The 22,999-nt window shown below is 42.7% G+C and overlaps 1 protein-coding gene across 2 annotated transcripts; it reads right to left on the minus strand.

Moving 5' to 3' along the window:
* Window positions 1-14,826: 14,826 nt before the first annotated feature.
* tio (tiptop) lies at window positions 14,827-22,572 on the minus strand. 2 transcript variants are annotated; one of them, XM_064682422.1, is made up of 4 exons: window positions 22,055-22,572; window positions 17,918-20,394; window positions 16,544-17,093; window positions 14,827-15,123 (listed from the first exon to the last, which is right to left on the minus strand). In XM_064682422.1, exons 1-3 carry the CDS (start codon window positions 22,108-22,110, stop codon window positions 16,546-16,548), a joined length of 3,081 nt encoding a protein of 1,026 aa, XP_064538492.1. In that variant the 5' UTR covers window positions 22,111-22,572; the 3' UTR covers window positions 14,827-15,123; window positions 16,544-16,545. The 2 variants fall into 2 exon arrangements, with proteins under 2 accessions (XP_064538492.1, XP_064538484.1); XM_064682414.1 differs by lacking the exon at window positions 14,827-15,123 and having other exon boundaries at window positions 16,532-17,093.
* Between the last annotated feature and the right edge of the window lie 427 nt (window positions 22,573-22,999).

The raw sequence follows: 22,999 nt of genomic DNA on the forward strand, positions 1-22,999 counted from the left end.
AGAGAAATATAAAATACTTAATACTTAATATTGGACATGACTGGAGCTCAGTGTGGCAACGCCGCGCGGATAAACTGACATGAGAGTTGGCAGAACAGGTCAAGGATTTCAAAAGTTACTAATTAACCGCTCTTTAACTGTCTAACCTTGAAGTGATCCAAACTATATATACCTTTTTTTTAAATAATTCAATTCAGAATAGAAAGCATTTGAGGATCCGGATCCCAGATCCAAGGAATAAAAAACACTCTTCCCGTCTTAATACCATATTTGGAAGATATCACATTGGGTGGAGATCGAATCTAGCCCACATCGTGTATATGAAAATATATATATACAAAACAAGGATTGCACCACGACCTGGGCTGGGATGTGAGAAACCAGCTTTAGGAACGGACCATAAAACCAGGAGTCGGTTCGAGTCGCGAATGCTTTGGTAATAATTGGAAATTTTCGAAATGAAATATGAGAAGAATTTAAAGCAATTATGAAGACATAAACGGGAAAATTCAAAATTAATGAAAATTAATAAGATAATATATAAATATGTACATTTATATATCATATTTATATATTATAAATAATCAAAATAAAATAAAAAATTGCAATCAATAAAATAGTAAGCTCTCCAATCGAAATGCGAATATTGTCATCAGCCTGAGTACCCCTAGTGCAATGCATACAAAATGTGGGGATTCGAACTTGTTCACCGTCAACCATTTGGCTGTGTTAAACGCGATGATGATGATCCAGTTCCAGTGGGCCGTGGTAAGAAATTATGATGCATTTTTATGGATTTTCGATGTTTTTGCATGGTGCAGTTTTTCGGGAGGATTACGTTTCATCAAGGGGTGTGCATGTGTGTGCGGGAGTGTGTGTGCGGGTGTGTAACTGAGCTAGTGCATTGCACGGCCGTGTCCGGGAATGGGGAACGGGAACCCGCAGAGGCCGCGGGGGCTGTTGCGTTTTTTGTCAAATGTGAAGCATCCTGTGCTGCATCGAAGGTGGGGTCCTTGCGTGTGGCCATTTTTTGTAGCGCGTCGGCCCAAACTGATTTATGCTCCTTGATGGACGGTTTCGGTTTCGTTTTTCGGCAATGCAAGTAGCACCCCCGCAGCCCTCGAACAGCCCCGCACCCGCCGCCGTCGAGTGCAGCAAAAAATCAACGCGGCCAGGCAAAAAAATTTATGCATTTTCATTGATATGCAAAGCACTGCAATCGGTTGTATAGGGGAGGGAGGGGGGTTTGTCCAGCGTTCGTCGAAGATGAAGAAGAGGCCGAACTTGTGTGCGCGTTTCCGTTTCCGTTTGCAATGCAGCTGAGCGGGTGCGAGTGTGTGTGTGTGTGTGTGTGTGTGTGTATGGTGCGTACGTAGGTCGACATGTTTGGCGTATTGTCGAATTGCATAATATGCACTTTTTCATCGGCCATCCGCAAAAATTTACAGCCCTACACACATCGATTTATTGCCTGACAATTGTGCCGAATCCCGCAACAATGCCAGTGGAAAATGCCAGTGCCACCATGGAATGGATTTGTGTCCTGTAGCCAGCCGTCCAAATGGCGCCTCCACTGCTCCACGGCTGAGTCTAAGGCTGCAAGGCTCAGGCCCAGGCCCAGGCTGAGGCTGAGTTATGAGTGCTGGCCAGTCGATTGAATGGATTCTACATGCAATTGTTGTTGCTGCTGCTGCTGTTATTTTTGGGCGAATTCCATCAACGAATTTCAATAACAATTTCCCCCCTGCACAAGAGACGAGCGATCCTTGTCCAACATCGCGATATTCATCCATTGACGGCAATTCGCGTGAAAAATAATGTTTTTAATATTGACAACATGAAAAATGTGAAAACAATAATCATAAATTTTTATTAACAGCAACAACTACAACGGAGCCAACTGCATTGCCAAATGTCGCTGTCAACTCGTCGCGAATAACGATATTTCGCGCAAAAAGTAATCGCAATTAAATACCCTGCCCCTCCAGTTTTTGATGGACATTGAATGTTTATGGAAGTATTAATTGAAATATATTTGACTAGGAGATAACCCGTGCCCAGAAATGAGAAGTAGTATGTAAATATGCACTTACCAAAAAATTCACATCCACGGAAAGGATTCTTTTTATTTGCAACTGAAAAAAACAAAAGGAAAGAAGCGCAGATTATAGTAAGTCCAAGATGGAAATAGTATGCGAGAGAGAGAGTAAATAATAAGAGCTAAGATAAATTGAATTAGAGTATCAACCCAACTTCATAATATTACATTTATAATTAATGCATGAAGCCCTGCAGGCCTCACTTGAATTCATGAGAAGCGCAGAGTAAGGCGTTTACTTGATATTCCCAGCGCAGTGGGGTAACCTATCAAAAAAGTGAAGTAGCCTTAGACCCATTTTGTTTTAAGAGAACAGTTTTATACATACATATAAACCTTTAATTCTATCTTCAGAATGCGAATTGTAAATGCCAAACCTTGAGTCAAGATATTTGACATTTACCAAGAAATAATTTTCTTATAAGATATAATATTAACTTATAAGCTTAATTACACAAAGAAGAAAGTCAATATTAGAACAATTTTTGACTAGCTTCGAAACTGATCTCAAGCACCTAGCGTTAAATATTTATTTCTAGTATAGAATCCTAAAATTAAAAAAAAGTTCTGGTTTGGTTTATTTGCCTATATTTATAACACGGACCATTAACAATTTGCAATGCGAATGTTAAAGTTATTAGTAGAAGTGGTTTTTTTTGGGCATTCAGCTGTGGAATGCGTTCGTCGAAATACTATGTAAAACACCGCTGACTGGGCGAGCAGCGTCTTGCGACTCCTGCTGGAGACGCGTTCCGGAGCACATCATCATCGTAAATCATGGTGGGGCTTTTGGTGGCTCGCGCTGGCTTGGATGGCACTCGGACATTTCGTTTGGTGGACAACTTTGGACTCTGGCGACTCTAAACATAAAAATAAATAAACGCCAGGCTGACAGGCGGCTTCGGCCAGGACGTTTTGTTTGCTTGCCGGCGCGAAGCTCGGCGAGAAATGCAGCACACAAAAATTTCAAATGGGTCGCATTTTTGTCGCTGCAGTCAAGAGTCGGCCGAGAGATGGCGCTGCTGTCCAGTGTGTAGAATGTGTGTGTGCAAGTGTTGTATAGTATTTCATGAGGATGTGCTGCAAACAGAAGAGCAGGACGAGCGAGAGGCGCACACTCAAACGGGAGTCGCCCAGAAAAGGATTTCATAAAAATTGCGCAATTTAAAATGTCACAACATAAATTCTGTTTGCGTTTCTTTATGCAGCAGCAGAAGCAGCAACAAGAGGAACAACAAGAGCGAGGTACAAGGCGCAAAAGGCACAATAAGTATTAAATTTTGTTAGAAGGACCTGCACACACACACACACACACAGCTGCAATTGCGTCGGGGAGCAAAATGTCCTTCGACGCAAGAAAACAACGCAGCCAGTGGGCCAAGAGGCTGTAGGTAGTTGGATGGTTGAGTTACGATGGGGAGGGGGGGGATAGGGCGCTGACGCCGCTGACTGGCTGTCGAGCAACTCAACTGAACGAAGCGAAACAAAAGAAATCCAAAATGCACACAAAACCACGCGCACAGGACACACAGGACACTCACAGCCCTGGCACAGGACAACGCGGCGAATGCGCAACGCCTCTGCTCTGTCTCCCCATATCTAACTCTGTGTGTGTGTGAGAATGTGTGAGTGTGTGTGTGGGGGGTGCCTCTTTGGTGGAGGCTACGCTTTGGCGGCAAGCTCCACCAGGCGCTGTCCCACAGCAGCTCCAGCTCCGGCTGGTCACTGTTGTTCGTCAGTGACATCAGCGACATCGTCGTCGTCGTCGTAGTGGTCGTCATCGTCGCCAGCCGGAAACGAGCCGACATCCTCGACATCGTCGGCGTCGTCGTCGCTGCTGTCGTCATCGTAAGTTTTCGTTTATTTGCTGTTGTTTCTTTTTTCTACCTATTTTGCTATATTTGTGTTTTTTTTCTCGCAACGTAGCTGATGCGTAACTTTTTGTTGCACTTTTTGGCGTTTTTAAACACTGTCGAAAAAAACTGTACTGAAGCGAAGCTGTTAATTGTTGTCGATAACAGTGTTGATAGGTTATAAAAGTTTTTAAAGCGGTGCGAGCTAAGTTTTTTTATATCTGATATAGATTTAAGCTCAGTTAAGTTTGAAATAAATCGTTAATGGCTTTATAAAGAGCTTACCCCGACCAGATTTCAAGAGTTTTTTTAGGTTTCAAATCATTAAGTTTATTAGAACATTTTGATTTATATTAACTTTACTTTAGCTTGCGGCTAACCTTCGAGTCAAATTGTTAACAAGCTGTAAAGTAGCACACGATTTGTTGCAGTGTATTTGCTGTGCTGTGCTCGTCAGTGACATAAATCAGGACACAGCTTCGTCTCGGAATCGTTCTCTGTGTGTGTGTGTGTGTGAGCTGGACTTGAAGCAACGCCCATTGTGCAACACTTTCAATTTTTTTGTTCGTTTGTTTGTTTGTTGTATTCGTTTTTTTGTTGTTGTTTTTTTTTATTGCACATTTGTTGTTTTCATCGTGTTTTGTTTGCTTTTAATTTTTGCAGGTCCTTTTGCGCAACGATTTGTGTGCGACGAGTATCTGTGGTAGCCTTTCGTTCGTCCTTCTTCTGCGCTGCCATCAACTTCACATTCGGAGTTGTCCTTCTGCCATGGCTCTGCGCTCTTCGGAGCTGGCCAACAAAACTCCAGCAGCAGCTCCTCCTGCCCGGCTCTGGACATAATCGCGTCTGCATTATTGGTTGATGTTTGTTGCTGGCTGCATTTTTTACATAAAAAGGACACAACCGGACCCCAAATGCTCGAGCAACACTTTTATCGCTTGCACCAGCGGCTGCAGTTGGGGGCATAAATATTTTGTTTACTTACCCCCAACCCCCCACCCCTCCCTCACACCCCACACATCCGCTGTGTGTGTGTGTCGCACCTTCTGCTGTGTTTTCTCTGCGCTTCTATCATCGTGTGCTGTTGTTTTCCTTTTTGAAGATTATGTGTGTTTTGTTGCCTGACAGGGATCAGCATAAAATGCTGCAAGCTGAGCTTTTTTCCGTTGCCCTACACTTTTTTTTCTGTCTTGGTACAGCTCCTAACCCTCAACCCCCTAACCCCCAGGCACCCCAATCCCCCACAACAGCCTTATGGGGCTGCACTGTTTGCACTGTTGTCCGAAAGGTGTGTGTGTGCTTGTGTGTGTGTGTGTGTGTCTGATGCCTCCAAATGGAAATTATACACGTATGTGCGCGTATGTCGTGTCCCCGTCCTCTTGCCGCCCCCTGTGAAATGCAAACAGCAAAAACGGGTTAAATGCTGTGGCGAATTTGTAATTAGAAATTGTCGCTTGGCGCATTTCATTCTGTTTGCTTGAGTTCCTATTTCCGCACCTCCAACAACACCTCCTCCTCCTCCTCTTCCTGCACGCCTTTTTAGTTGTTTCTAGTTACAGATTTTTCTTGTCTTAAATATTTTATTCAAGTTTAGTGCGCAACTGTAATTACAACAAACACGACCCTTGTGTAGATGCACATTTTCACCTGAAAAGGCGGAAAAATATGTAAAATACATGCCCATATTTATATGTGTTAACATATGTGTGTCACAGCGTGCTCTACACGTTATGAACTTTATTTTTTAAATATGTATAATTTCATATGTATAACATATCTGTCTTGATACCAGCGAGGTGTTTTCTTTATGAACAGACTCGTAATTATCTTATGATTTACCGCTTGGCCACGGTATAAATTCTCTGACTCGCGCCTCAAAGGCAGTTGGCAAGCTTGCAGCGATTTATTACTCACACACGCGCAGTTTTTCATTATTTTCAATATTTTCATTTAACTATTTGTGTTTTAATGTCTTCATATGGTCTGCAAAAAAAAAAAAATGATTACAGCGCCGCCAGCTGCAATTGCTGGACATTGGGGCAGGTTGGCCTCAACAAGGATTCGACTATGTGCATCATATATTTATATATGTATATGTACATATACATATGTATGTACGCAATATATAGATGCGCATATCTGGCCATTCATTCGTCTGGGGTTTTCATTATGCACGCATACCGAATACAGCGAATTTATTACAGGGTCACATTTAATGCTGATTTTTATGCCTTGCATATAATGTTGTTTTTTATTCTCAACTTTACGATCATAAATGTCGAAAAGGGGTTTGATTTATATCACAAACTTTTGTACTTTACTCCATGCGCCTGACAATGACGCCGAAAATGTGGTTAACTCGACTCTAGGCTCAACAAAAACGAGTATTTTAAAGAGGTCGAAAGTTGCTGACGACACTACACCACAGCCAACTCAATTCAATCTCCAACTCCAACAAAATGTTTCTCAATAAAACATGACGAACATTAAAATATGCCATTTAAAAATATTGTTGTTCCACTCAATATATCAATCCTGTCTCACCGAATGTCGCATACGAAAAGCTTCGGGCTGCTTTCAGTGCTTTCTTATCAAGTGTTATAATAATCTTAATCAGTAGGAGATATCCTGGGCTCAGATCTTAATTGCCTCAACATACATTTCTATTTACGAATTTATATCTAAATATATACGTTCGTTTACCTCCATTTATCGTAGAGGTAGAACAAAAAAATAAAGCGGGATTAAATGAGAGAGGGAGAGCGAGGGAGAGAGAGAGAGCCAAAGCGCAAATGAGAGACAACTGGGTTGAGAGTATACGCAAAGATAAAGTTAAGTAGATTGCAAACACAACTTGTTAATATTACAATGCATGAAAACCTGTAAGCCTTACTTGAATTCATGAGAATCGCAGAGTAGGGCGATCTTAAAAATCATTTTTTTTAATTTGCTGCGGATATAAGAGAACATAAGAGAACTTACACACAAACATACACACATACATATATACATACAGACATGCACAAATACATACCTACGTACATACATACATACATACATACATACATACATACATACATACATACATACATTCATACATACATTTAAACATACATACATACATTCATACATACATTCAAACATACATTCATATTAATATTAATTATGAATTTTCAAATTTCTTGCAAAATCAAACAACCGTTCCCTCGATTTTCATCAGCAGGGCGTGGATTTTTCTTAAACTTCTGAAATCTTTAACTTCCCAGCTCTAAGGCTTATCAGTTAGTCTGTCAGTCAGTAAGTTAATTAATTTGGGACAATAAGTCTTATATACACATATATATTTTTTGTCCGAGTGAGTCTAGTTAAATCTAGTATATCTGCTGCCGTGATCTTAAACATCTATATACGTGCTTATCATCTGAATAAACAACTTGAGAATTATAAGCTATTTAACGAGCAATTGTCTGGTATTATTTCCCATTTCCACAGCTCAAAGTAGCCCCATGCCGTTGCTAGTCTTACGTTCCCCGTTTGCAGGATCTCTAGTCGCATCTCGCGTAGACTTTGTTTATGGCTGCATCTTGCATTGCAGGACGAGCGGAAGGACTGCTCGAGTGGTTGGCAGTGTCAGTGTCAGTGGTGGATGCCAGGTGCCATATATTACCCGCCCACCCACCGCCCTTTCGTGCTGTGCGCATCTTGACGACGACGACGAGGACGACGAGCACGCCGAGGACATCCTCATCATCGTCTTTGCGTCCCGGACAACGCCGCCAGCAGACGCCGTCTCAGCCATGGAATGCTCTGATCTATGGACTCTTGCGAGGCAACGTTTTCGTGTTCGACTTGCCTGGCAGGGATGAGGGCAGCGGGATGGTTGTTGGGTTTTTTCTTGCCGCTCCGCCTGCTTCTGCAGCATGCAATTTATGTGCATCCCACATGGAGCTGGAGCTGGCGCTGGCGCTCGTCCTTGTCGCGCCTTGGTGGCTGTGGCAGACGACGTTTTTGCTTTGTTTTCGTATTTATGGATTTTCATTGGCGCAGCTAGGAGCTGTGGCAGCGGCAACAGCGGCAGCGACGGTGTGTCAAAACGCAAATGATTTATTGAACTGACAGCCAGCAGTGAATTTTGTCGAGTCAAGTCGCAGGACAACGATGCGGCTGCCTCGCGCTCGTCCTGTTCGTCGTCGTCGTCGTCGTCGTCGCTGAATGCGACACCGATGAGCACAAGGACGAGCCATCGACTCCAGCTCCCACAGGTCCTGCTACACTTTCTAGTTTTGCCGCCATTTCTTGTTTCGATGTGTTGTGCACTTTTCTCGCTACGCTTTTTGCTGCAACCCGAGATTGGTAGGCGGAGCCGGAGCCGGAGCCGGAGCTGAAGATGGGAACTGGGAACTGGTAGCTGGAGCTGGACCTGGAGCCCGCTCAACTCAACTGAAAACTGAACTGAGAGCTGGCGCTGGCGCTGGCGCAAGAAATGGCACCGATGTGAAATGAAGTTTTGATTTAGTTCAAAATTTTTATCAAAAGAAACGCGTTCCTGCTGCTGTTTTCCTTTCCTCTCTCTCTCACTCTCTCTACACACTGTCTCGCTCTCACTCTCGCTCTCTCTCTCTTCCCGCATGCAGTTTTTTCTAATAAATCACAGCATGGGTTGTCTCTGATATGGGCGGGACCTTTCGGGCGTAATGGAATTTTGATTTATGCCTCACCAGCCATAATGCAAAAGTTCTCACAATAACCGTGGCAAACACTTGGAAATTTTAAAATAATGCCACCAGCGATACGTATACGTAATGTTTGCACAATATTGATTGCGTAAAACATTCTGATGACTACTCGATTAAATTGTTAATTGCCGGACAAGCACTTTTATTTATTCTTCACTTTCGAAAACAAATTTCAGACAGATGCGAAATGCCAAAGATTTGATTTGTTTAATTCATAAATTGTAAAATTCTTTTTGGATAAAAAACTTGCAATTAAAAGTAATGTATATATAATTGCATATGTATTTTAAATGCATTCATCTTAAGATATATATATAAATATATAAAAAAGTTTATAGATATGCAGCTACGAAAACATTTACGAACTCCAACAAATAGTATTTGAAATCTGGATTATTTATTATCGGATTATTTTAAAGCGCAATAAAAAACATGTAACTCGTTGTAAAGTAAATAATACTGAAATATTCTTGAAATATTTTCGGACAATTGAGTTTTTTTTAATAAAGCAAAACGGAGCCGGAAAAGCAATGAGAACATGGAAATCACCTTTCCTAAAAAAAGAGAAGGACAAGTGGAAGCCAAACATAAACATAAGCTAAAATAAAATATTTATTTCGAAATGAGACAAATAACATCATAGCACGTATTCATAAGAGACTGAAAATTTAAAAAAATATTGTTTAATTGTCAATAGTTTATACGTTTATAACAATTCAAAACAGTTTTACATTCTAATATTGTTTCCTTCAAAATACTATTAATAATTATTCCAAAACCATTTAATAAATTTGGACTATCCTAGAAAAGGAAATATCAATGTCGGGAATGTCGAGAATGGAAACGACAATTTGCTTTTCAATATGTTAAGTTTTGCTAAGCTTTCCAGTTTTGTAAAAGGTATCATTAATGAATGCTTCATTTAATTTAAACAAGAAATCAGCTATAAAAATCTGTCAAAAATATGTTGAAATTGTATCAGATGGTCTACTTCAAATTCAGGCAATATCTTTTAGATATAACTTATATAATAAATAGTGTGCAAAGTTGCCATATGTCTAAAGCAACGCAAGGGGGCAACGCTAGGGGTATTTACCGTTAAATTCTTAACAGGCACTTAAAATGTCTGCTAAAATTTGACATGTAGATCAAATAATAAAACATAATGAACTTGAGATGAGTTTTGACAGCGGACAATAATAAGTTTAGAATAGAAAATGGTAAGCCTACAACACGGGGATGTTTTTGCGAATAACTTTTAAGAACTAATATAATCTATCTATGCTTCATCAAAATGCACAACTAGATAAATTAATGAGACTTTCAGACCCTTGTATGTTTCTTGTAATCAAGAACATGTGCTTAAAAATATAATCCCCATAATCGCGATGCCAATGGGTTGGGATTGTCCTATTCCGCAAAGGTATAGAATTGCACCCACTCATCCTTGGGCATCCAACTAAATGAGCATGTGAAAATCTCAGCGTGTGAGTGTGTGTGTGACATTCTGGTGTGTATGTGTCTCTGTATGTGTCTCTGTGTGTGTGTATGTGTGTGCTCATCAGTGCGCCATACGCTTGCCATATCCTGTGGCATGCATAAAGAAAAGTGTAATAAAATTTGATTTATTGTAGACAAGATTCGAGTTGGATATGCTGCTCTCTCCCTCTATGTGTGTGTGAGTGAGTGTGTGTGTGTGTGTGTGAGTGTGTGCATTTCGCATGCTCATTCGCTGCTGCTGCTGCTGCTGCTTACACGCCTGCGTCCTCTTTCGTCTCGCTCTTTGGCCTTCCCCTCGAACGGCAATGGCAGCCATGTCTTCCTCCTGCGCCGAGTCTATCCGGCGAATGAAGCGTCGGAATTTACGTAGCCACCCACATGGCAACTGGAAACTGGCAACCGGCAACTGGCAACTGGCAACACATGACAACACTGGCAATGGCGCCTCTGCCGCCCCCAGTGCGACTCATGCATCATTCGTCTAGATATCATCCATCTCGTAGCTGGCGTTTACCTCGGCACATTACCCACACCGGATCCACACAGTTCCATAGCCACCGCTTCCACTCCCACTCCCCTCCCCCCCCCCCCGTTCCACCTACCACCCCGTTTTTGGCATGGCCGCCCTACAATCGCATTCACATTTTCTGACACTTTGCAAAACTTTTGCTGTTCGCACTGCAGGCGCTTGTTGTCCTGCCCGCCTCCCCCCTGCCCGCTGCCCGCTGCCTGTTGCCTGCGTCTCCTGCCAGCCGCCTCCTGTCTGTGTGTTAGTCTCATTAGTCCTCTCTGGTGGTGGCTAATGGAAGGCGTTACTTTCAGCTGTCTGCGTATGTTTTTTGCTACGAATTACTAAAATATACTTATTCACATTTATCTCAAGCATTCGTTTTTTTCACTAAAACCGCATTTTTTTTTTGTTTTGCTTGACTTTGACAACAGATCTTAACGACACACGGCTCTACTTGGAGTCTTTCCAGTTAGTTGCATATTTATGAATGGGTCTGGTGATGGTTAACTCCAGCTAAAATCGGAAATGTTAAGAGCATTCCTTGAGAGATTCCTTGTTACTCCCTTAGAAACAACGATTTTCACATTCACAAAAATTGCCAAAAATAAATATTAAAATATATTTAAAATACAAGGAGCCCAGCTTCAAGGTATAAATAACTTTGGTCCCAACAATTCGAAAATAAATGCCAATAATAAATAGAGATCAAATTTAGCTTTTATATTGTATGGGAAAATATGCACGGCTTGCAGTATTCTCCGTACATAAGGCAATTGTTAATATAATATTTAATTTGCGGATCCAGGTTCTAAAACCAAACCTTAGAACCAGGAGATGATTGAACTCTAAATCCTTTTTATTAGAATGGAATGCTTTAAGAACCAGCATGTATTTAGATAGGGAAATTTTCTGTCACTAAATATAATAAAAATAGGTGACACAGGATGTACCACTGATCATGTAATATTACTCTGTGATGTACTATTATCCATGATGTACATAATGCTCTGCAGATGACGGCTTACTGCATGATGTACATAGCCTTCATTATGTACTATGACCTCAGGTTATGCTACAGATCATGTACTTTTATTATTTGATGTAATTTGATGCGCGACATGATTACTACGTGATGTTCTTGATATGATGTAATACTACTACAGATGATGTACTACATATACATGATGCACCACTGCTATGTGATGTACTATGACCAGGGGATCTACTATAAGTCACTGCAAATTATGTTATACTACTTCACATGACGTACTTCAGATGATGTTCTACTATTACAAGGTATACGACAGATTTTACTACCCGATGAACTGATAAATTGATGAATGTGTCATACTACTATGATGATGTTATACTACTACATGCGGTACGAAAGAAGATGTGCTACTAATACATATTGCTCTGTTACTATAGGATGTGTCACAGATCACGTTCTACTACATGATGTAGTACGGATGAGGTGATGCTACCATATTTTGTATTACAGATGATGTACAACTACTACATAGAGTACTTTTACTCTGTGATGTATTAGAGAAGATGTTTTCTTACTAAATGATGTACTACGGATGATGTAATGTTACACATATTCTACTACAGATGATGTAACTCTACTGCATGTTCTATTACAAATGATGTACGTACTTCTAGATAAAATCATTTTGTCTTGTGTAAAAATTTGATACTTTGCTTTCAACGCCTCGAGCGACTTTTGTCACGCGCGCGCACACACACACGCACACATATCTAAGCACACTCACACCCACCCACGCACACACACAAACACGCTGTGTGAGTGTATGAAGGCGGCAGTTTTGTTGGCTTATCAAGCGGGCAAAAAAGTAAACCGTTATTTGCGATGCATGACACTTTTGAGAATTTATGTGTTTGTATCTCATTAAGCGAGACAGAGGCAGCAGCAGCAGCAGGAGGAGGAGGGGGAGGAGTTAGCTGGGAGTGGGTCGTGGGAATGTCGGACCAAAGGTGCGGGATGCAGAAGAAGGAAAACCACGCGAAACGAGCCGTCAATGTAGCCGAATACACCGAACACACTGAGGCGGGCGGAAAAGTTTTGTGAAACATTTTTGGCCAAAAATTATCTTTTAACACAAATGTGACACCAAATGGCAACAGCCACGCCCCCAGGCGAGGTATTTGCGTGTGTGTGAGGGAGGGGGAGTGGGGAGGGGGGTGCGTCTCCGTTCACAAACAACACGAAACACATCATAAATTTTAAGTGAAAATGAATCCTTTGGCAATTGAAGTTTTCGAGGAGATTTCGTTGGCGTTTTGGATCGTCATCAGTGTCGCAATAGATACGAGACACACACACACACACGCACATGCACATCAAGCAGTTGTGTGCCTGTGTATGTGTGTGTGTGTGGCATCTATGAAGTTCGTATCTGGGCGTCGCGTCTTAATCCTTTGTTGGCCATAAATCAGTGAATCGCGTTCACATTTTGCGCATGTTCCTGTTCTTGCCCCCCTTGCGACCCCTTGTACCACCCCTCTCCCCTCCACCGATGCCACAGTCTAAGCTACATATAACCATGTGCCCCATAATTCAGGTTTAATTAACTCGCCGTGTTTATTAGCAAATATTAGTTTACAATTTGATATGCCATGTCTGCAATCCACAATTAACTGGGATTTGGCCACGGCTGGACCTGGTCAGCAGCAGTGAATCATTGGGGCTACCCTAGGGGCAGTCCAGTGAAGAGCAAGTGCCATTTAAGGGGGTAATTGGAACTATAACTGAATGAGACTTAAGTGACACCATAAAAAACAACATCAAGAAAATATGCCTAATGATAAGGTTTATATTAGTTAATAACAACTTTGGGAAATATTTAGAAATTGAAAAAGGTTGCAAAATGTGCACATAAAAACAAGAATGAATTTATGGGTCAGATTTATATATCTACCATATCCATTTCTACGAAGTAGAAGGAGCTCACTGTTTGTGTTACAAATTTTGGGCCTTCTCGCTGTAAAACTGTAGATATAGCTTTTTTCGATTTGCCACGCCCCGAGTCACATAATCAAACTTTTGTTAAGATTAAATAACAAGTTTGCAAAGGCGTATAAAACGTTTGAAATGGAACATATGTGCACATATTGCCTATTCCACACGTAATCACATGTTCCATTCCACAGTTCCCCGCAGAAGACCCTTTCCTTATTAAACACTCTTCGAAAATAATTATCATAGCAAATATTGTAAACATTAAGTTATATAATATCTTACCTTTCATTAAATTTTTCAATAATAAATACATACATATTCATTTAGTAAATTAAATATTAAAATTAAATAAATAAATATTAAAATATATAATATATATTGAAAAATATAAATTTTAAAAATTTGTAATCATCATGCTTAATTTAAGTCAAGGTCAAGATTGCAAAATGAAATAAATATAATAATGAAACATATTTACATATATTATTTTTTGGATATCATATTAACAATACGCCCTTAAGGCTCCTGATGTAGGCCCAAACTGAAATCCAAACTCGAAAAATATTTAGTTTGAAGAGCTAAGAGCAAATATTCAAAAATACTATTATTCTAGAATAATATTTTTTAAGAGCTCCACATGTGAGTCTAGAGTGAAATCCAAACTCAAAAAATTTTCAAATTTGAAGAACAAATTTTCAAAAATAAATAAACAAATTTTTTTAATATCGTATTAATTGAAAATCAATATATTTTCAATTTTTGAATACCTTGTAAACAATTCCTCAAATCCAAACTCAGATAAATGTTCAAATTGAAAAATGAAAGATCAAAATTTCAAAAAAAATGAAATTAGGTTTTGAAAATGATTTAAACAATGCCCGATAAAAATGAATTTTCCACAATATTTTTATTAATTTTTTTTTTTTAATGTCATATAAGCAATTTTCCCTTTTAGCCTTCAGATGTGAGCCTCGAATGAAATGCAAACTCAAAAAAATGTTCAATTTGAAACATACAACTTTTTATTGAATTCATCTTCTGTTTTGAGCCGTTTGCTTTTGGTAATTTTCAATATGAATTTGATGATATAGATACAGCTAAAGGTGAGCCACCAATTTTCAGAAATCTCTGCGGAGAAATACATTTGAATTAACCGTTGTTTGGGATTTTGAAATATTATTTTTTATTGCATGTCGTTTAACTTACTTAGGATCTAGGCGAAAAGGAAGCGAAAGGAGTTTTAAAAATAATATCACAAAAACTCAAATACAAGTCGTATACGTACATATATATCGTTCATAGGTATATAATAGGTAGATCTATAAATTAGTTTCTGGTTGCTGATGATGTTCTTCTTCTTCTTGAGATGACGATGAAATGTTTGACATTTTTTTTAGTTTCTTGTTTCGATTTCTTTTTTTTTTTGAAGTCTTAGGTTTAATCTTAGGTTAAATACATATTTTTTAATATATTTATATATATATATATAGTTTGTTGTTATTGTTGAGAGTTGAGTTGTAAACATATATATTATTTATATTTATATATGTGTATATAATTTGCTTTCAAGTAGTTTTATATATATAAGTTCATATAGTTAAGTGTATTTGTATAATTTATGCGTATACATGGGTTGCCGTGATTACATTTTGATTTGACTTCAATTGTTGGTAATTAATTAATTATATTATATATATATATATTGATTTTTGGAAGGAAGTGCTAATTACTAAGTTTATTTACATTAAACTAACTATTGAATGCGTATTTCAAATTGTCGCCCTAATTGTTGCCTCTTCGCTTGGTATACAATCATTTTCAAAGGAACAAAAATACAATTTAAAAATTAGTTTTCTTTTTTCGAGAAAGTTTTGGTTTTTTTTTCAAGATTTTACGTATACTGCGTTGCGTTTTTGTAATTACTTAATTTTAATTAGTTAATTTTGTTATATTTTTGTTTTTTTTTTTTTAGTTTTTGGCACACATTTTGACCAGGAACCGCGAAAAATGATTTCGATTTGCAGTATTTGTTGAGCCAACAAAATGCACTCAATGAATTTGCTCTCTGCGCTCAATTGGCGCTCAGACCTGTTTCGATTCCACTCAATAATACCCCCCACCCACTTGAGCGTTTTTATTGTTGTTTTGCTGCTGTTGCTCCATCCAATCGCATGGGTCAGCATGGTTTGCTTTTGTGTTTTGTTTTTGCTGCTGCTCGCTTGCTTTGTGTGTTTGTTTTTCATTTTGACGAACTGTTGTCGTCGCCTTTCGTCAAACTGCTGCGCACACTACAGCCGTCTCGCTCTTTAGCACGCCTGCAATTGCACTGCACTGTTAATGCGAGTGAGTCTGCATGTGAGTGTGCGTGCGTGTGTGCTCTTTGATGGACAGCAGTTCGTCAAAGTGGTGGTAATTGAATTTTGGAAGACTCTCGCGCGTGCGAATGCGATGGCAAGCTGTGCCATTTGGCAAACAATAAAACTGGGCAAACTGAGACGTCAGCGCCGTGACGTCACACACTACCCCAGACAGTTAGCATGGGGCAAATACACAAACTTGGGGAAATATTGCCGCCAATTCAGCAAAGTAGGGGAAATGCGGCTGCAGAGAGCGATAAAATGAGAACGAGAGCGTGCGAGAGAGAGAGAGAGTTAAATTATCTGCAGACTCGATTCGTTCTCTTTGATCGGAAATCAATGCAGAGCTCTGCGAAAGAGTTTCAGCTAGGCATCGATTACACTATGCAGCACATTTAAGAACAATTAACACTTCTAGTTGTCACAGGGAGTTCGAACATAACCTCACTTATTCGATGCAAGTGTAAGTTGACCTTCACCCCCCCCCCCTCACCTTTCTGCTTACGTTTAGGCATTCTTGGAGGACAGCTGCTTGGCCAGCTCCGTGTATTTGAGAAACTTGGACTGCGGACTCTCGTCGTACGGCGAGGGCGACGACTGCGGCTGCAGCTGCGGGGGCGCAGCTGGCGTTGCCGGACTGCGCGAGGCCGAGCGCTTGGGCGAAGCCAGCGGCAGCGACTTGGGCGACTGCGCGGCTGCCGGCGACTTCAGCGGCGGCGAATCCTCGCCGGCGTCCTTCACGAAGTGCACCTTGGACAGATGATGGCGATAGGCGCCCTTGGAGCCGAACGGCGTATCACAGAACGAGCACTTGATGATGGCGTCCGCCCCGGCGCCGGCGCTCAGCAGCGCCTCGTTGCAGGCCCAGCTGAAGGCGACCAGGTCGCTGCCGTTGCCCAGCCCGGCCACTGTAGAGCATGCGGATGCACTGCGTGTATTCGAGGCCGGCGGATCTGTTGTCTCGCAGAGCTTCTGCAGGGCGGCCAAGGGATGAGCCTTCGGCTTCTTCGTGCTGGCATTTCCATTGTTGTTGTTGTTGTTGTTGAAGCAATGTCCTGAAAAATGGTGAGTGATACGTATAAAGGTGATTAGTGTGGTGAACAATATGGAAGGGGGTGGGGAGGGGGTGCACTTAAACGTATACTATATTTTAAAGTAGTAGAACTTTAATTAAGCTAGGGAGTATTTAAGTCAGACGACCTTAGATATCTGATGTAGAGTCCATTCTAGGCCAATTTTAGTTCCTTTGTTTCCGCTGATTATTCCAATTCGTAAGTGATTTAGCACTTTATAATGATTAATGGTTAATCGGAATAAGCGTGGAATTATAGGTTTATGTAACCGAACTTCGCAATTACGAGTTTCCTTTTGCTGCTAATATATTTTATTATCGAATCACTTTATCACATACATATTTAAGGAATATCCTAAAAGAATGACCTCTGAAGCACAAAGGAGTATCTAATTTATTATCGTTATCCCGGTAATAAAGGTGAAGTCCTCCTTCTGCCTCCACAGAATACAGGAATGTTTTAGTTTTAGTTTAAATATTCCAATATCTTCCGTTCGGAATTTTGCTTGACTCAAAGTTCATCAAGTTAATCTCCCGGCTAAAACCTTAAGGCATTCCTTAGACAGGTTCCACTGTTGACCTCTAAATTGTACTTTGTCTGAAAGATCCATAAGTTTGCCCACAGGTCGTATAACCCAAAGGGTTGTTAATCTGATGGGGGAATTTTGGTTCCATGGAATAAGCTGATGGGACACGTGTCTGAAGAAGCCTCTCTAAGTATCTCAATTAAGGGAATCTTTTCCCACTCAAAACCCTTTCATACCCCCTACTCTACCGATCCCGCCCATCTTCCCTGTCTCTGCATACCTGTATTATTGTTGTTGGTCTCGACGCTGCTCAGCTGATCGAACATGGAGTTGAGGGCGAGTAGGCTGCCGCTCTCGGCTAGCGTGGTGTTCTGGAGGGGCAGCGCGGGTGGCGAGTTGTTGGAGCGTTCGCTGCCGGCGCTGGGACTCTCGCGGGGATTGCCAGTGGCATGTTCCATGCTGAACTCTTTCTTCACATTGATCAGATGCCTGCTGCTGGGCTCAAGCTCACCGGACTCCGGCTCCAACGGCTCCGACTTGATGATGGTGCTGCTGCTGCTGGGCGGTGGTGGTAGCGAGGGCGTGGCCACAGTAGCCGGCGTGTCGGGCGTGCGTCGGGGCGTGGGCTGCTGCCTGTCCGGCGTGTAGGCGGACTCCACGCGACTGGCGGAGCTCGACTCGCTGGCGCTGCGATCCCGCGTGGCATACGTGGAGCGCAACAGCTGCATCTGCATGGCCTGCGCATCCATCAGGGGCTTCGTGTAGTCGCTGCTGTCGTCGATGCCCAGACGCTTCAGTATGCTGGCGCCCAGCGGCGTTCCAGACTCCGGGTAGCCCGGCGCCAACCGACCCATTCGCGACTCGAAGCTCTTCTCGATCAGCTGCTCGAGTGCGTTCAGCACGGATGGGGCACCCGAACTGGCGCTTGGCTTCTCCGGATGCAGCGACATGCTGGGACTGGCCAGGCGCTGGTGCTGCTCCTGGGCTGGCGGCCTTCGGGGCGGTATGGGTATGCTGTCGCCGAGGCACTTGCGTATGTGCTCCACGAACAACGCGGTCTCGATCTTGCTGCCGCACTTCTCGCACGTGATCTTCGTGGCGGCCGCAAAGTCGCGCAGCGGCTTCAGCGCCGAGTCCAGCCCGGAGCCGCTGCCGGAGCGCTCCAGCTCGAGGAGTTTGCGCACCGGCAGCGACTTTTTGCGCTTCTCGTTGCGCGGCTGACGGCCGCGCTTCGAGCTCAGCGCCGCGGCAGAGCCGGACGGCGGCGCCGGAGGCGACACGGAGGAGGAGCAGCTGGAGGCCGTGTCCTTGTAGTGCGACTGCTGTGCCATGTGGGCGCTCAGCTCCTTGAGCGTGGCGAACGCCTGGTCGCACACCTTGCACGTCAGCACGGCGCTGACGCTGGTTGCAGTGGGCGTGGCACTGCTGCTGCTGCCGCCCTGACCCTGGCCCTGGCTGCCATTGGCTGGCCGCTCGTCGCCGGACTTCCAGGAGATGATCTGCTCCTGCGATATGATATTGGTATAGTGCTGCGTCTCCTGCATGTGGCTGGTCATCTCCGCCAGCGACCTGAAGCTCTGGCCGCACCACATGCACTTCAGGATCTGGCGCGTCTGCTCGGCGCCCTTGCCCAGCCAGACATCCTGGCCACGCACCAGCTTCCTGGGCAACGGCATTGTCTCCTTGATGAGCATGTTCAGCTCGGACTTGGACGAGCTGGAGGAGGTCGAGCTGCTGCTGGAGCAGTTCGATGTCGTCGTCGACGTCGCATTGGTGGTGCGCGTCACCGCCTGGCTGAGGCCCGCCGAGGGCGAGGGCACCTGGACGCCGCAGTGCTGCGTCTCCTTCATGTGCGTGGTGAGCAGCGCCAGCGTGGCGAAGCTCTGCTTGCACCACACGCACTTGAACACATCCTTGGCCGCGTCTGCACCCTTGTTCAGCCAGTGCGATTGCCAGGCGCTGTGCCGGCCGCCTCCACCTCCGCCTCCGGTGACAGATGTGGCGCCTCCACCAGCTCCGCCGCTGCCTCCTCCTCCTCCTCCGCTGGTTCCTCTGCTTGGTGGCGGCGTCTCCCGGCGACTCATCTCGCTCATTTTCTCCAGCGCCTTGCTCGCCTCGCTAGGCGCCATTTTGCCGCTCAGCCCGGACTTGGCCGCCACGGCAGCCAGGTAGGGATTGATGGGCGGGACCCAGCTGCCTGGCGGCAGCGGCGATTTGTAGTCTGTGCCACGTGGCAGCTTGCGCGCCGGCGCATCCTGCTCGATGCTCGGCGTCTGGCGCTTGCGCGTGCTCACGGACAAGTCGAGGGGCGCGGACTCCTGATCCGGCTGCTCCTGTTCCAGATCCTCATCGCTGGCCGTCGCCTCGCAGTCGCTGGGCGTGCGCTTCCGGCTGAAGTCCAAGGCGGGCGCCTCCTCCTCCAGCGGATTGCCCCCCGGCGAGGCGGCCTGCTGCGTGGCCTGCTGCACCAGCGAAGCGGCCGCCGCCAGCGGATTGGTCAGCAGCAGGTGATTCTGTTGCGCGGCCGCCAGGTAAGCGGCCATCGCTGCCGACTGCGGCGGCAGCAGAGCGGCAGCTGCCGAGGGCGCCAGGGTCGCGGTCAGCGGCAGGCCCACGGGCGAGCTGGCTGTCGGCGTGGGCGCCGGGGTCAGGCAATCGTTGGCCGAGCAGTGCGACTCGTTGGACGGGCAGCGGGCGTCTCCAGCGGCCGCAGATGCATTCGATTCCCGCGACTGACAACGCGGACTCGCCAGCTCACTGGAATATGCAATTCAGAGAACATATTTTAAAGGAGTTGCTTATACGAAAAATATGCCTCGGATATAAAACTTGGCCGGAAATTGGAATTTAGTTTGTGAGTGCATTAAAATCCTCCTTGCATCTAAAATTTTAGATTCTAATACTTTCTTGTTCGCTGCTTAACGCTTGTAATTCTCAACTGGTTAAAGGTTCGAATGGGGCAATGCATTTGCAATCAAACTCTGCTGATGATAAAACTGGGAAGTTCTTAAAATAGCTTTGCAGGCAACCTGAATAATTTCTAGCCGGATATTATTTTTATAAAAATATAACAAATATTGAACCTGAGTCGGCCAGGCTTTAATTAAGGAATTTACTAAAACCATTTGTAGGAAATATTTTAATTTAAGATAATATTGAAGACTTGTTGTTTTGTACAGAAGTTTGGTTTTTAGGAAATTAGATTCATCGCGGGAATAGAAACGTTCCTATTCCTTAATTCCTCTTATCATTTTGACTGATAGGAAAATCAATCTATCAAACGTTAAATTGAACTTTTAATATAGTTATTAAATATGATGATTAATTGGCAGCGCATTTAAAGTCGCTATTTACAGACGATTTTTCTTGGTTTAGTTACATATACTTAACTCCTATGCGACGAATAAGTCGAGTTAAGGGCTATTAAAAATAACATGAGCATAAAAAACTTCTATGTTCTATACGATAGAGCCTAGCCTATTTCTAGAGGTACAAATGCCCTTCAAATTCAACTTTAAAAACCTTCAGAATTTGTTCATTGATAGTTAATATTGCATATAGGAGCTGGGCACACTTTCTTCTTACTAATTACTTACTAAAAAAATCTTTGGGTTTATAGTTAAGGAAGAATCTCTATCATATCATTTAAGCTCACTTTAATCAAAACATCGGCTGCAAAACATTACCTACTAAGAATGCAAATAATAATTTATTTACTTTTGTATATGTATTCAATCTAAATGTTGCTAACATGAACAAATTGTTCTAAAAGCGCAAAATATAGACACATATGAAATAGCTCCGTTGAACTTAGCAAATGCTCAGATAAGGTAAATTCTTTAAGAATTGATAACAAAAGTGTGTCAAACATAATATGAATATATATTTAAACAAAGTCCCATTGAAAGTACATACATAATTAATCGCAAAAATGTACAATTTAAATTTAAATAAATTTTAAATATTCAAACCCAGCAACAGACATTAAACTGAAATCAAGGAATGCAAATATTATTTACATGAAACGATCTTATTAGTTCCAAGCGTATTATTTGACACATAATTTAAACATTTTTTAAAATTAAAATTGTGTTTAAGTTCACAAGAAGAGTACAAACAACTAAAAAAGTAATTGAATAAGTAAGTTCAAGCATTCATAGGTAAACACTAAATTACTTTGTATTTAAAATTAACAACAGATAAATATTTATTTTTACTAACATAAATATAATCTAACACATTCCACCTCAAGCTCCTAAAAAACTCGAAAAGAAGCTTCAAATCCCTTGCCCCAACTTTGCTAAACTCTTTCAATGCAACACATAAGCACACGCTCTAGAACTTTCCAACACTGCATCAAACGAATTTCTGTCAAATCATACGTATAATAACGGATAATGGCTAACGGTTAATTCACCTTGCACTCAACGCCTGGCGATAGATCTCCAACATGACAGCCTCGTGTAGCATCATTTTGTGAATAATTTATTTTTGTTGTCTCTGCCTTTTAATACTGTTATTAAGTTCGCACATCGATTGGCGAATCGTTGTTGTTGTTGTTGTCAATAATATTTGTTGTTTTTTGGTCACACTTTGAGGCAAACGCGAACGCACTTAACTAAGCCAAATACACGAGTTCGAATACAAATACAAGCACAAATTAAATGTATTTCATTTTATTTTCGTTCCACGTTTGAATTCTTGAGAGCGGCGTCTGCTTCGCTTTGTATGTGTGTGCCCGCCTGTGTATGTGTGTGCGTGTGTGTGTGTGAACGTGTCAGTTTCGTGTTGAGCTTCTATCAAAAACACACACGTCAAATAAATCAAATGTCACAATGGGCAAAGGGGACGAAACGCGGCGCCTCCCCGCCTGCTTCTGCCTGATGACGAACTCTCGCTAGCTCAATGTGCCTATGTGTATGTCTGTGTGTGTGTGTGTGTGTGTGTGTTGCATGCGTCGTCGTCGCTGCGGTCAACTGCCGCCAATTTCCAAGGCAATAGCAGAAGGCAGCGCTTTCTCTTCCTCCTCCTGGCAAATACCAACAACACTCACGCACAACAGCTGTGCCGCTGCGTGTGTGTGTGTATGTGCGTGCACGTGTGTGTGTGGGGCTATTAATTTAATGATTTACTGACGCTTGCCACAAAATTTATTATTATTATTTTGCTGCTGGCGCTGCTTTTTCTGCTTCTTCCGCTGTTGCTTTGCGTATTTTTGTTTGGGCGACTAGAAAAACGCGCGCGACTTGCGAAACGGTTTAAATGTGTTTGCTGAAACGGTTTGAACGTCAGTTGTAACGTTTACCGTTAACGGTTAACCGGACCAGGCGACTTATTAGCGTCGACTGATTGACACGCGCCA

This window comes from Drosophila montana, unplaced genomic scaffold (assembly GCF_035044405.1).
Source record: "Drosophila montana isolate Dmon_TW-CO22-7 unplaced genomic scaffold, ASM3504440v1 contig_1408_1, whole genome shotgun sequence".
In the NCBI taxonomy this organism is placed as follows: domain Eukaryota; kingdom Metazoa; phylum Arthropoda; class Insecta; order Diptera; family Drosophilidae; genus Drosophila; species Drosophila montana.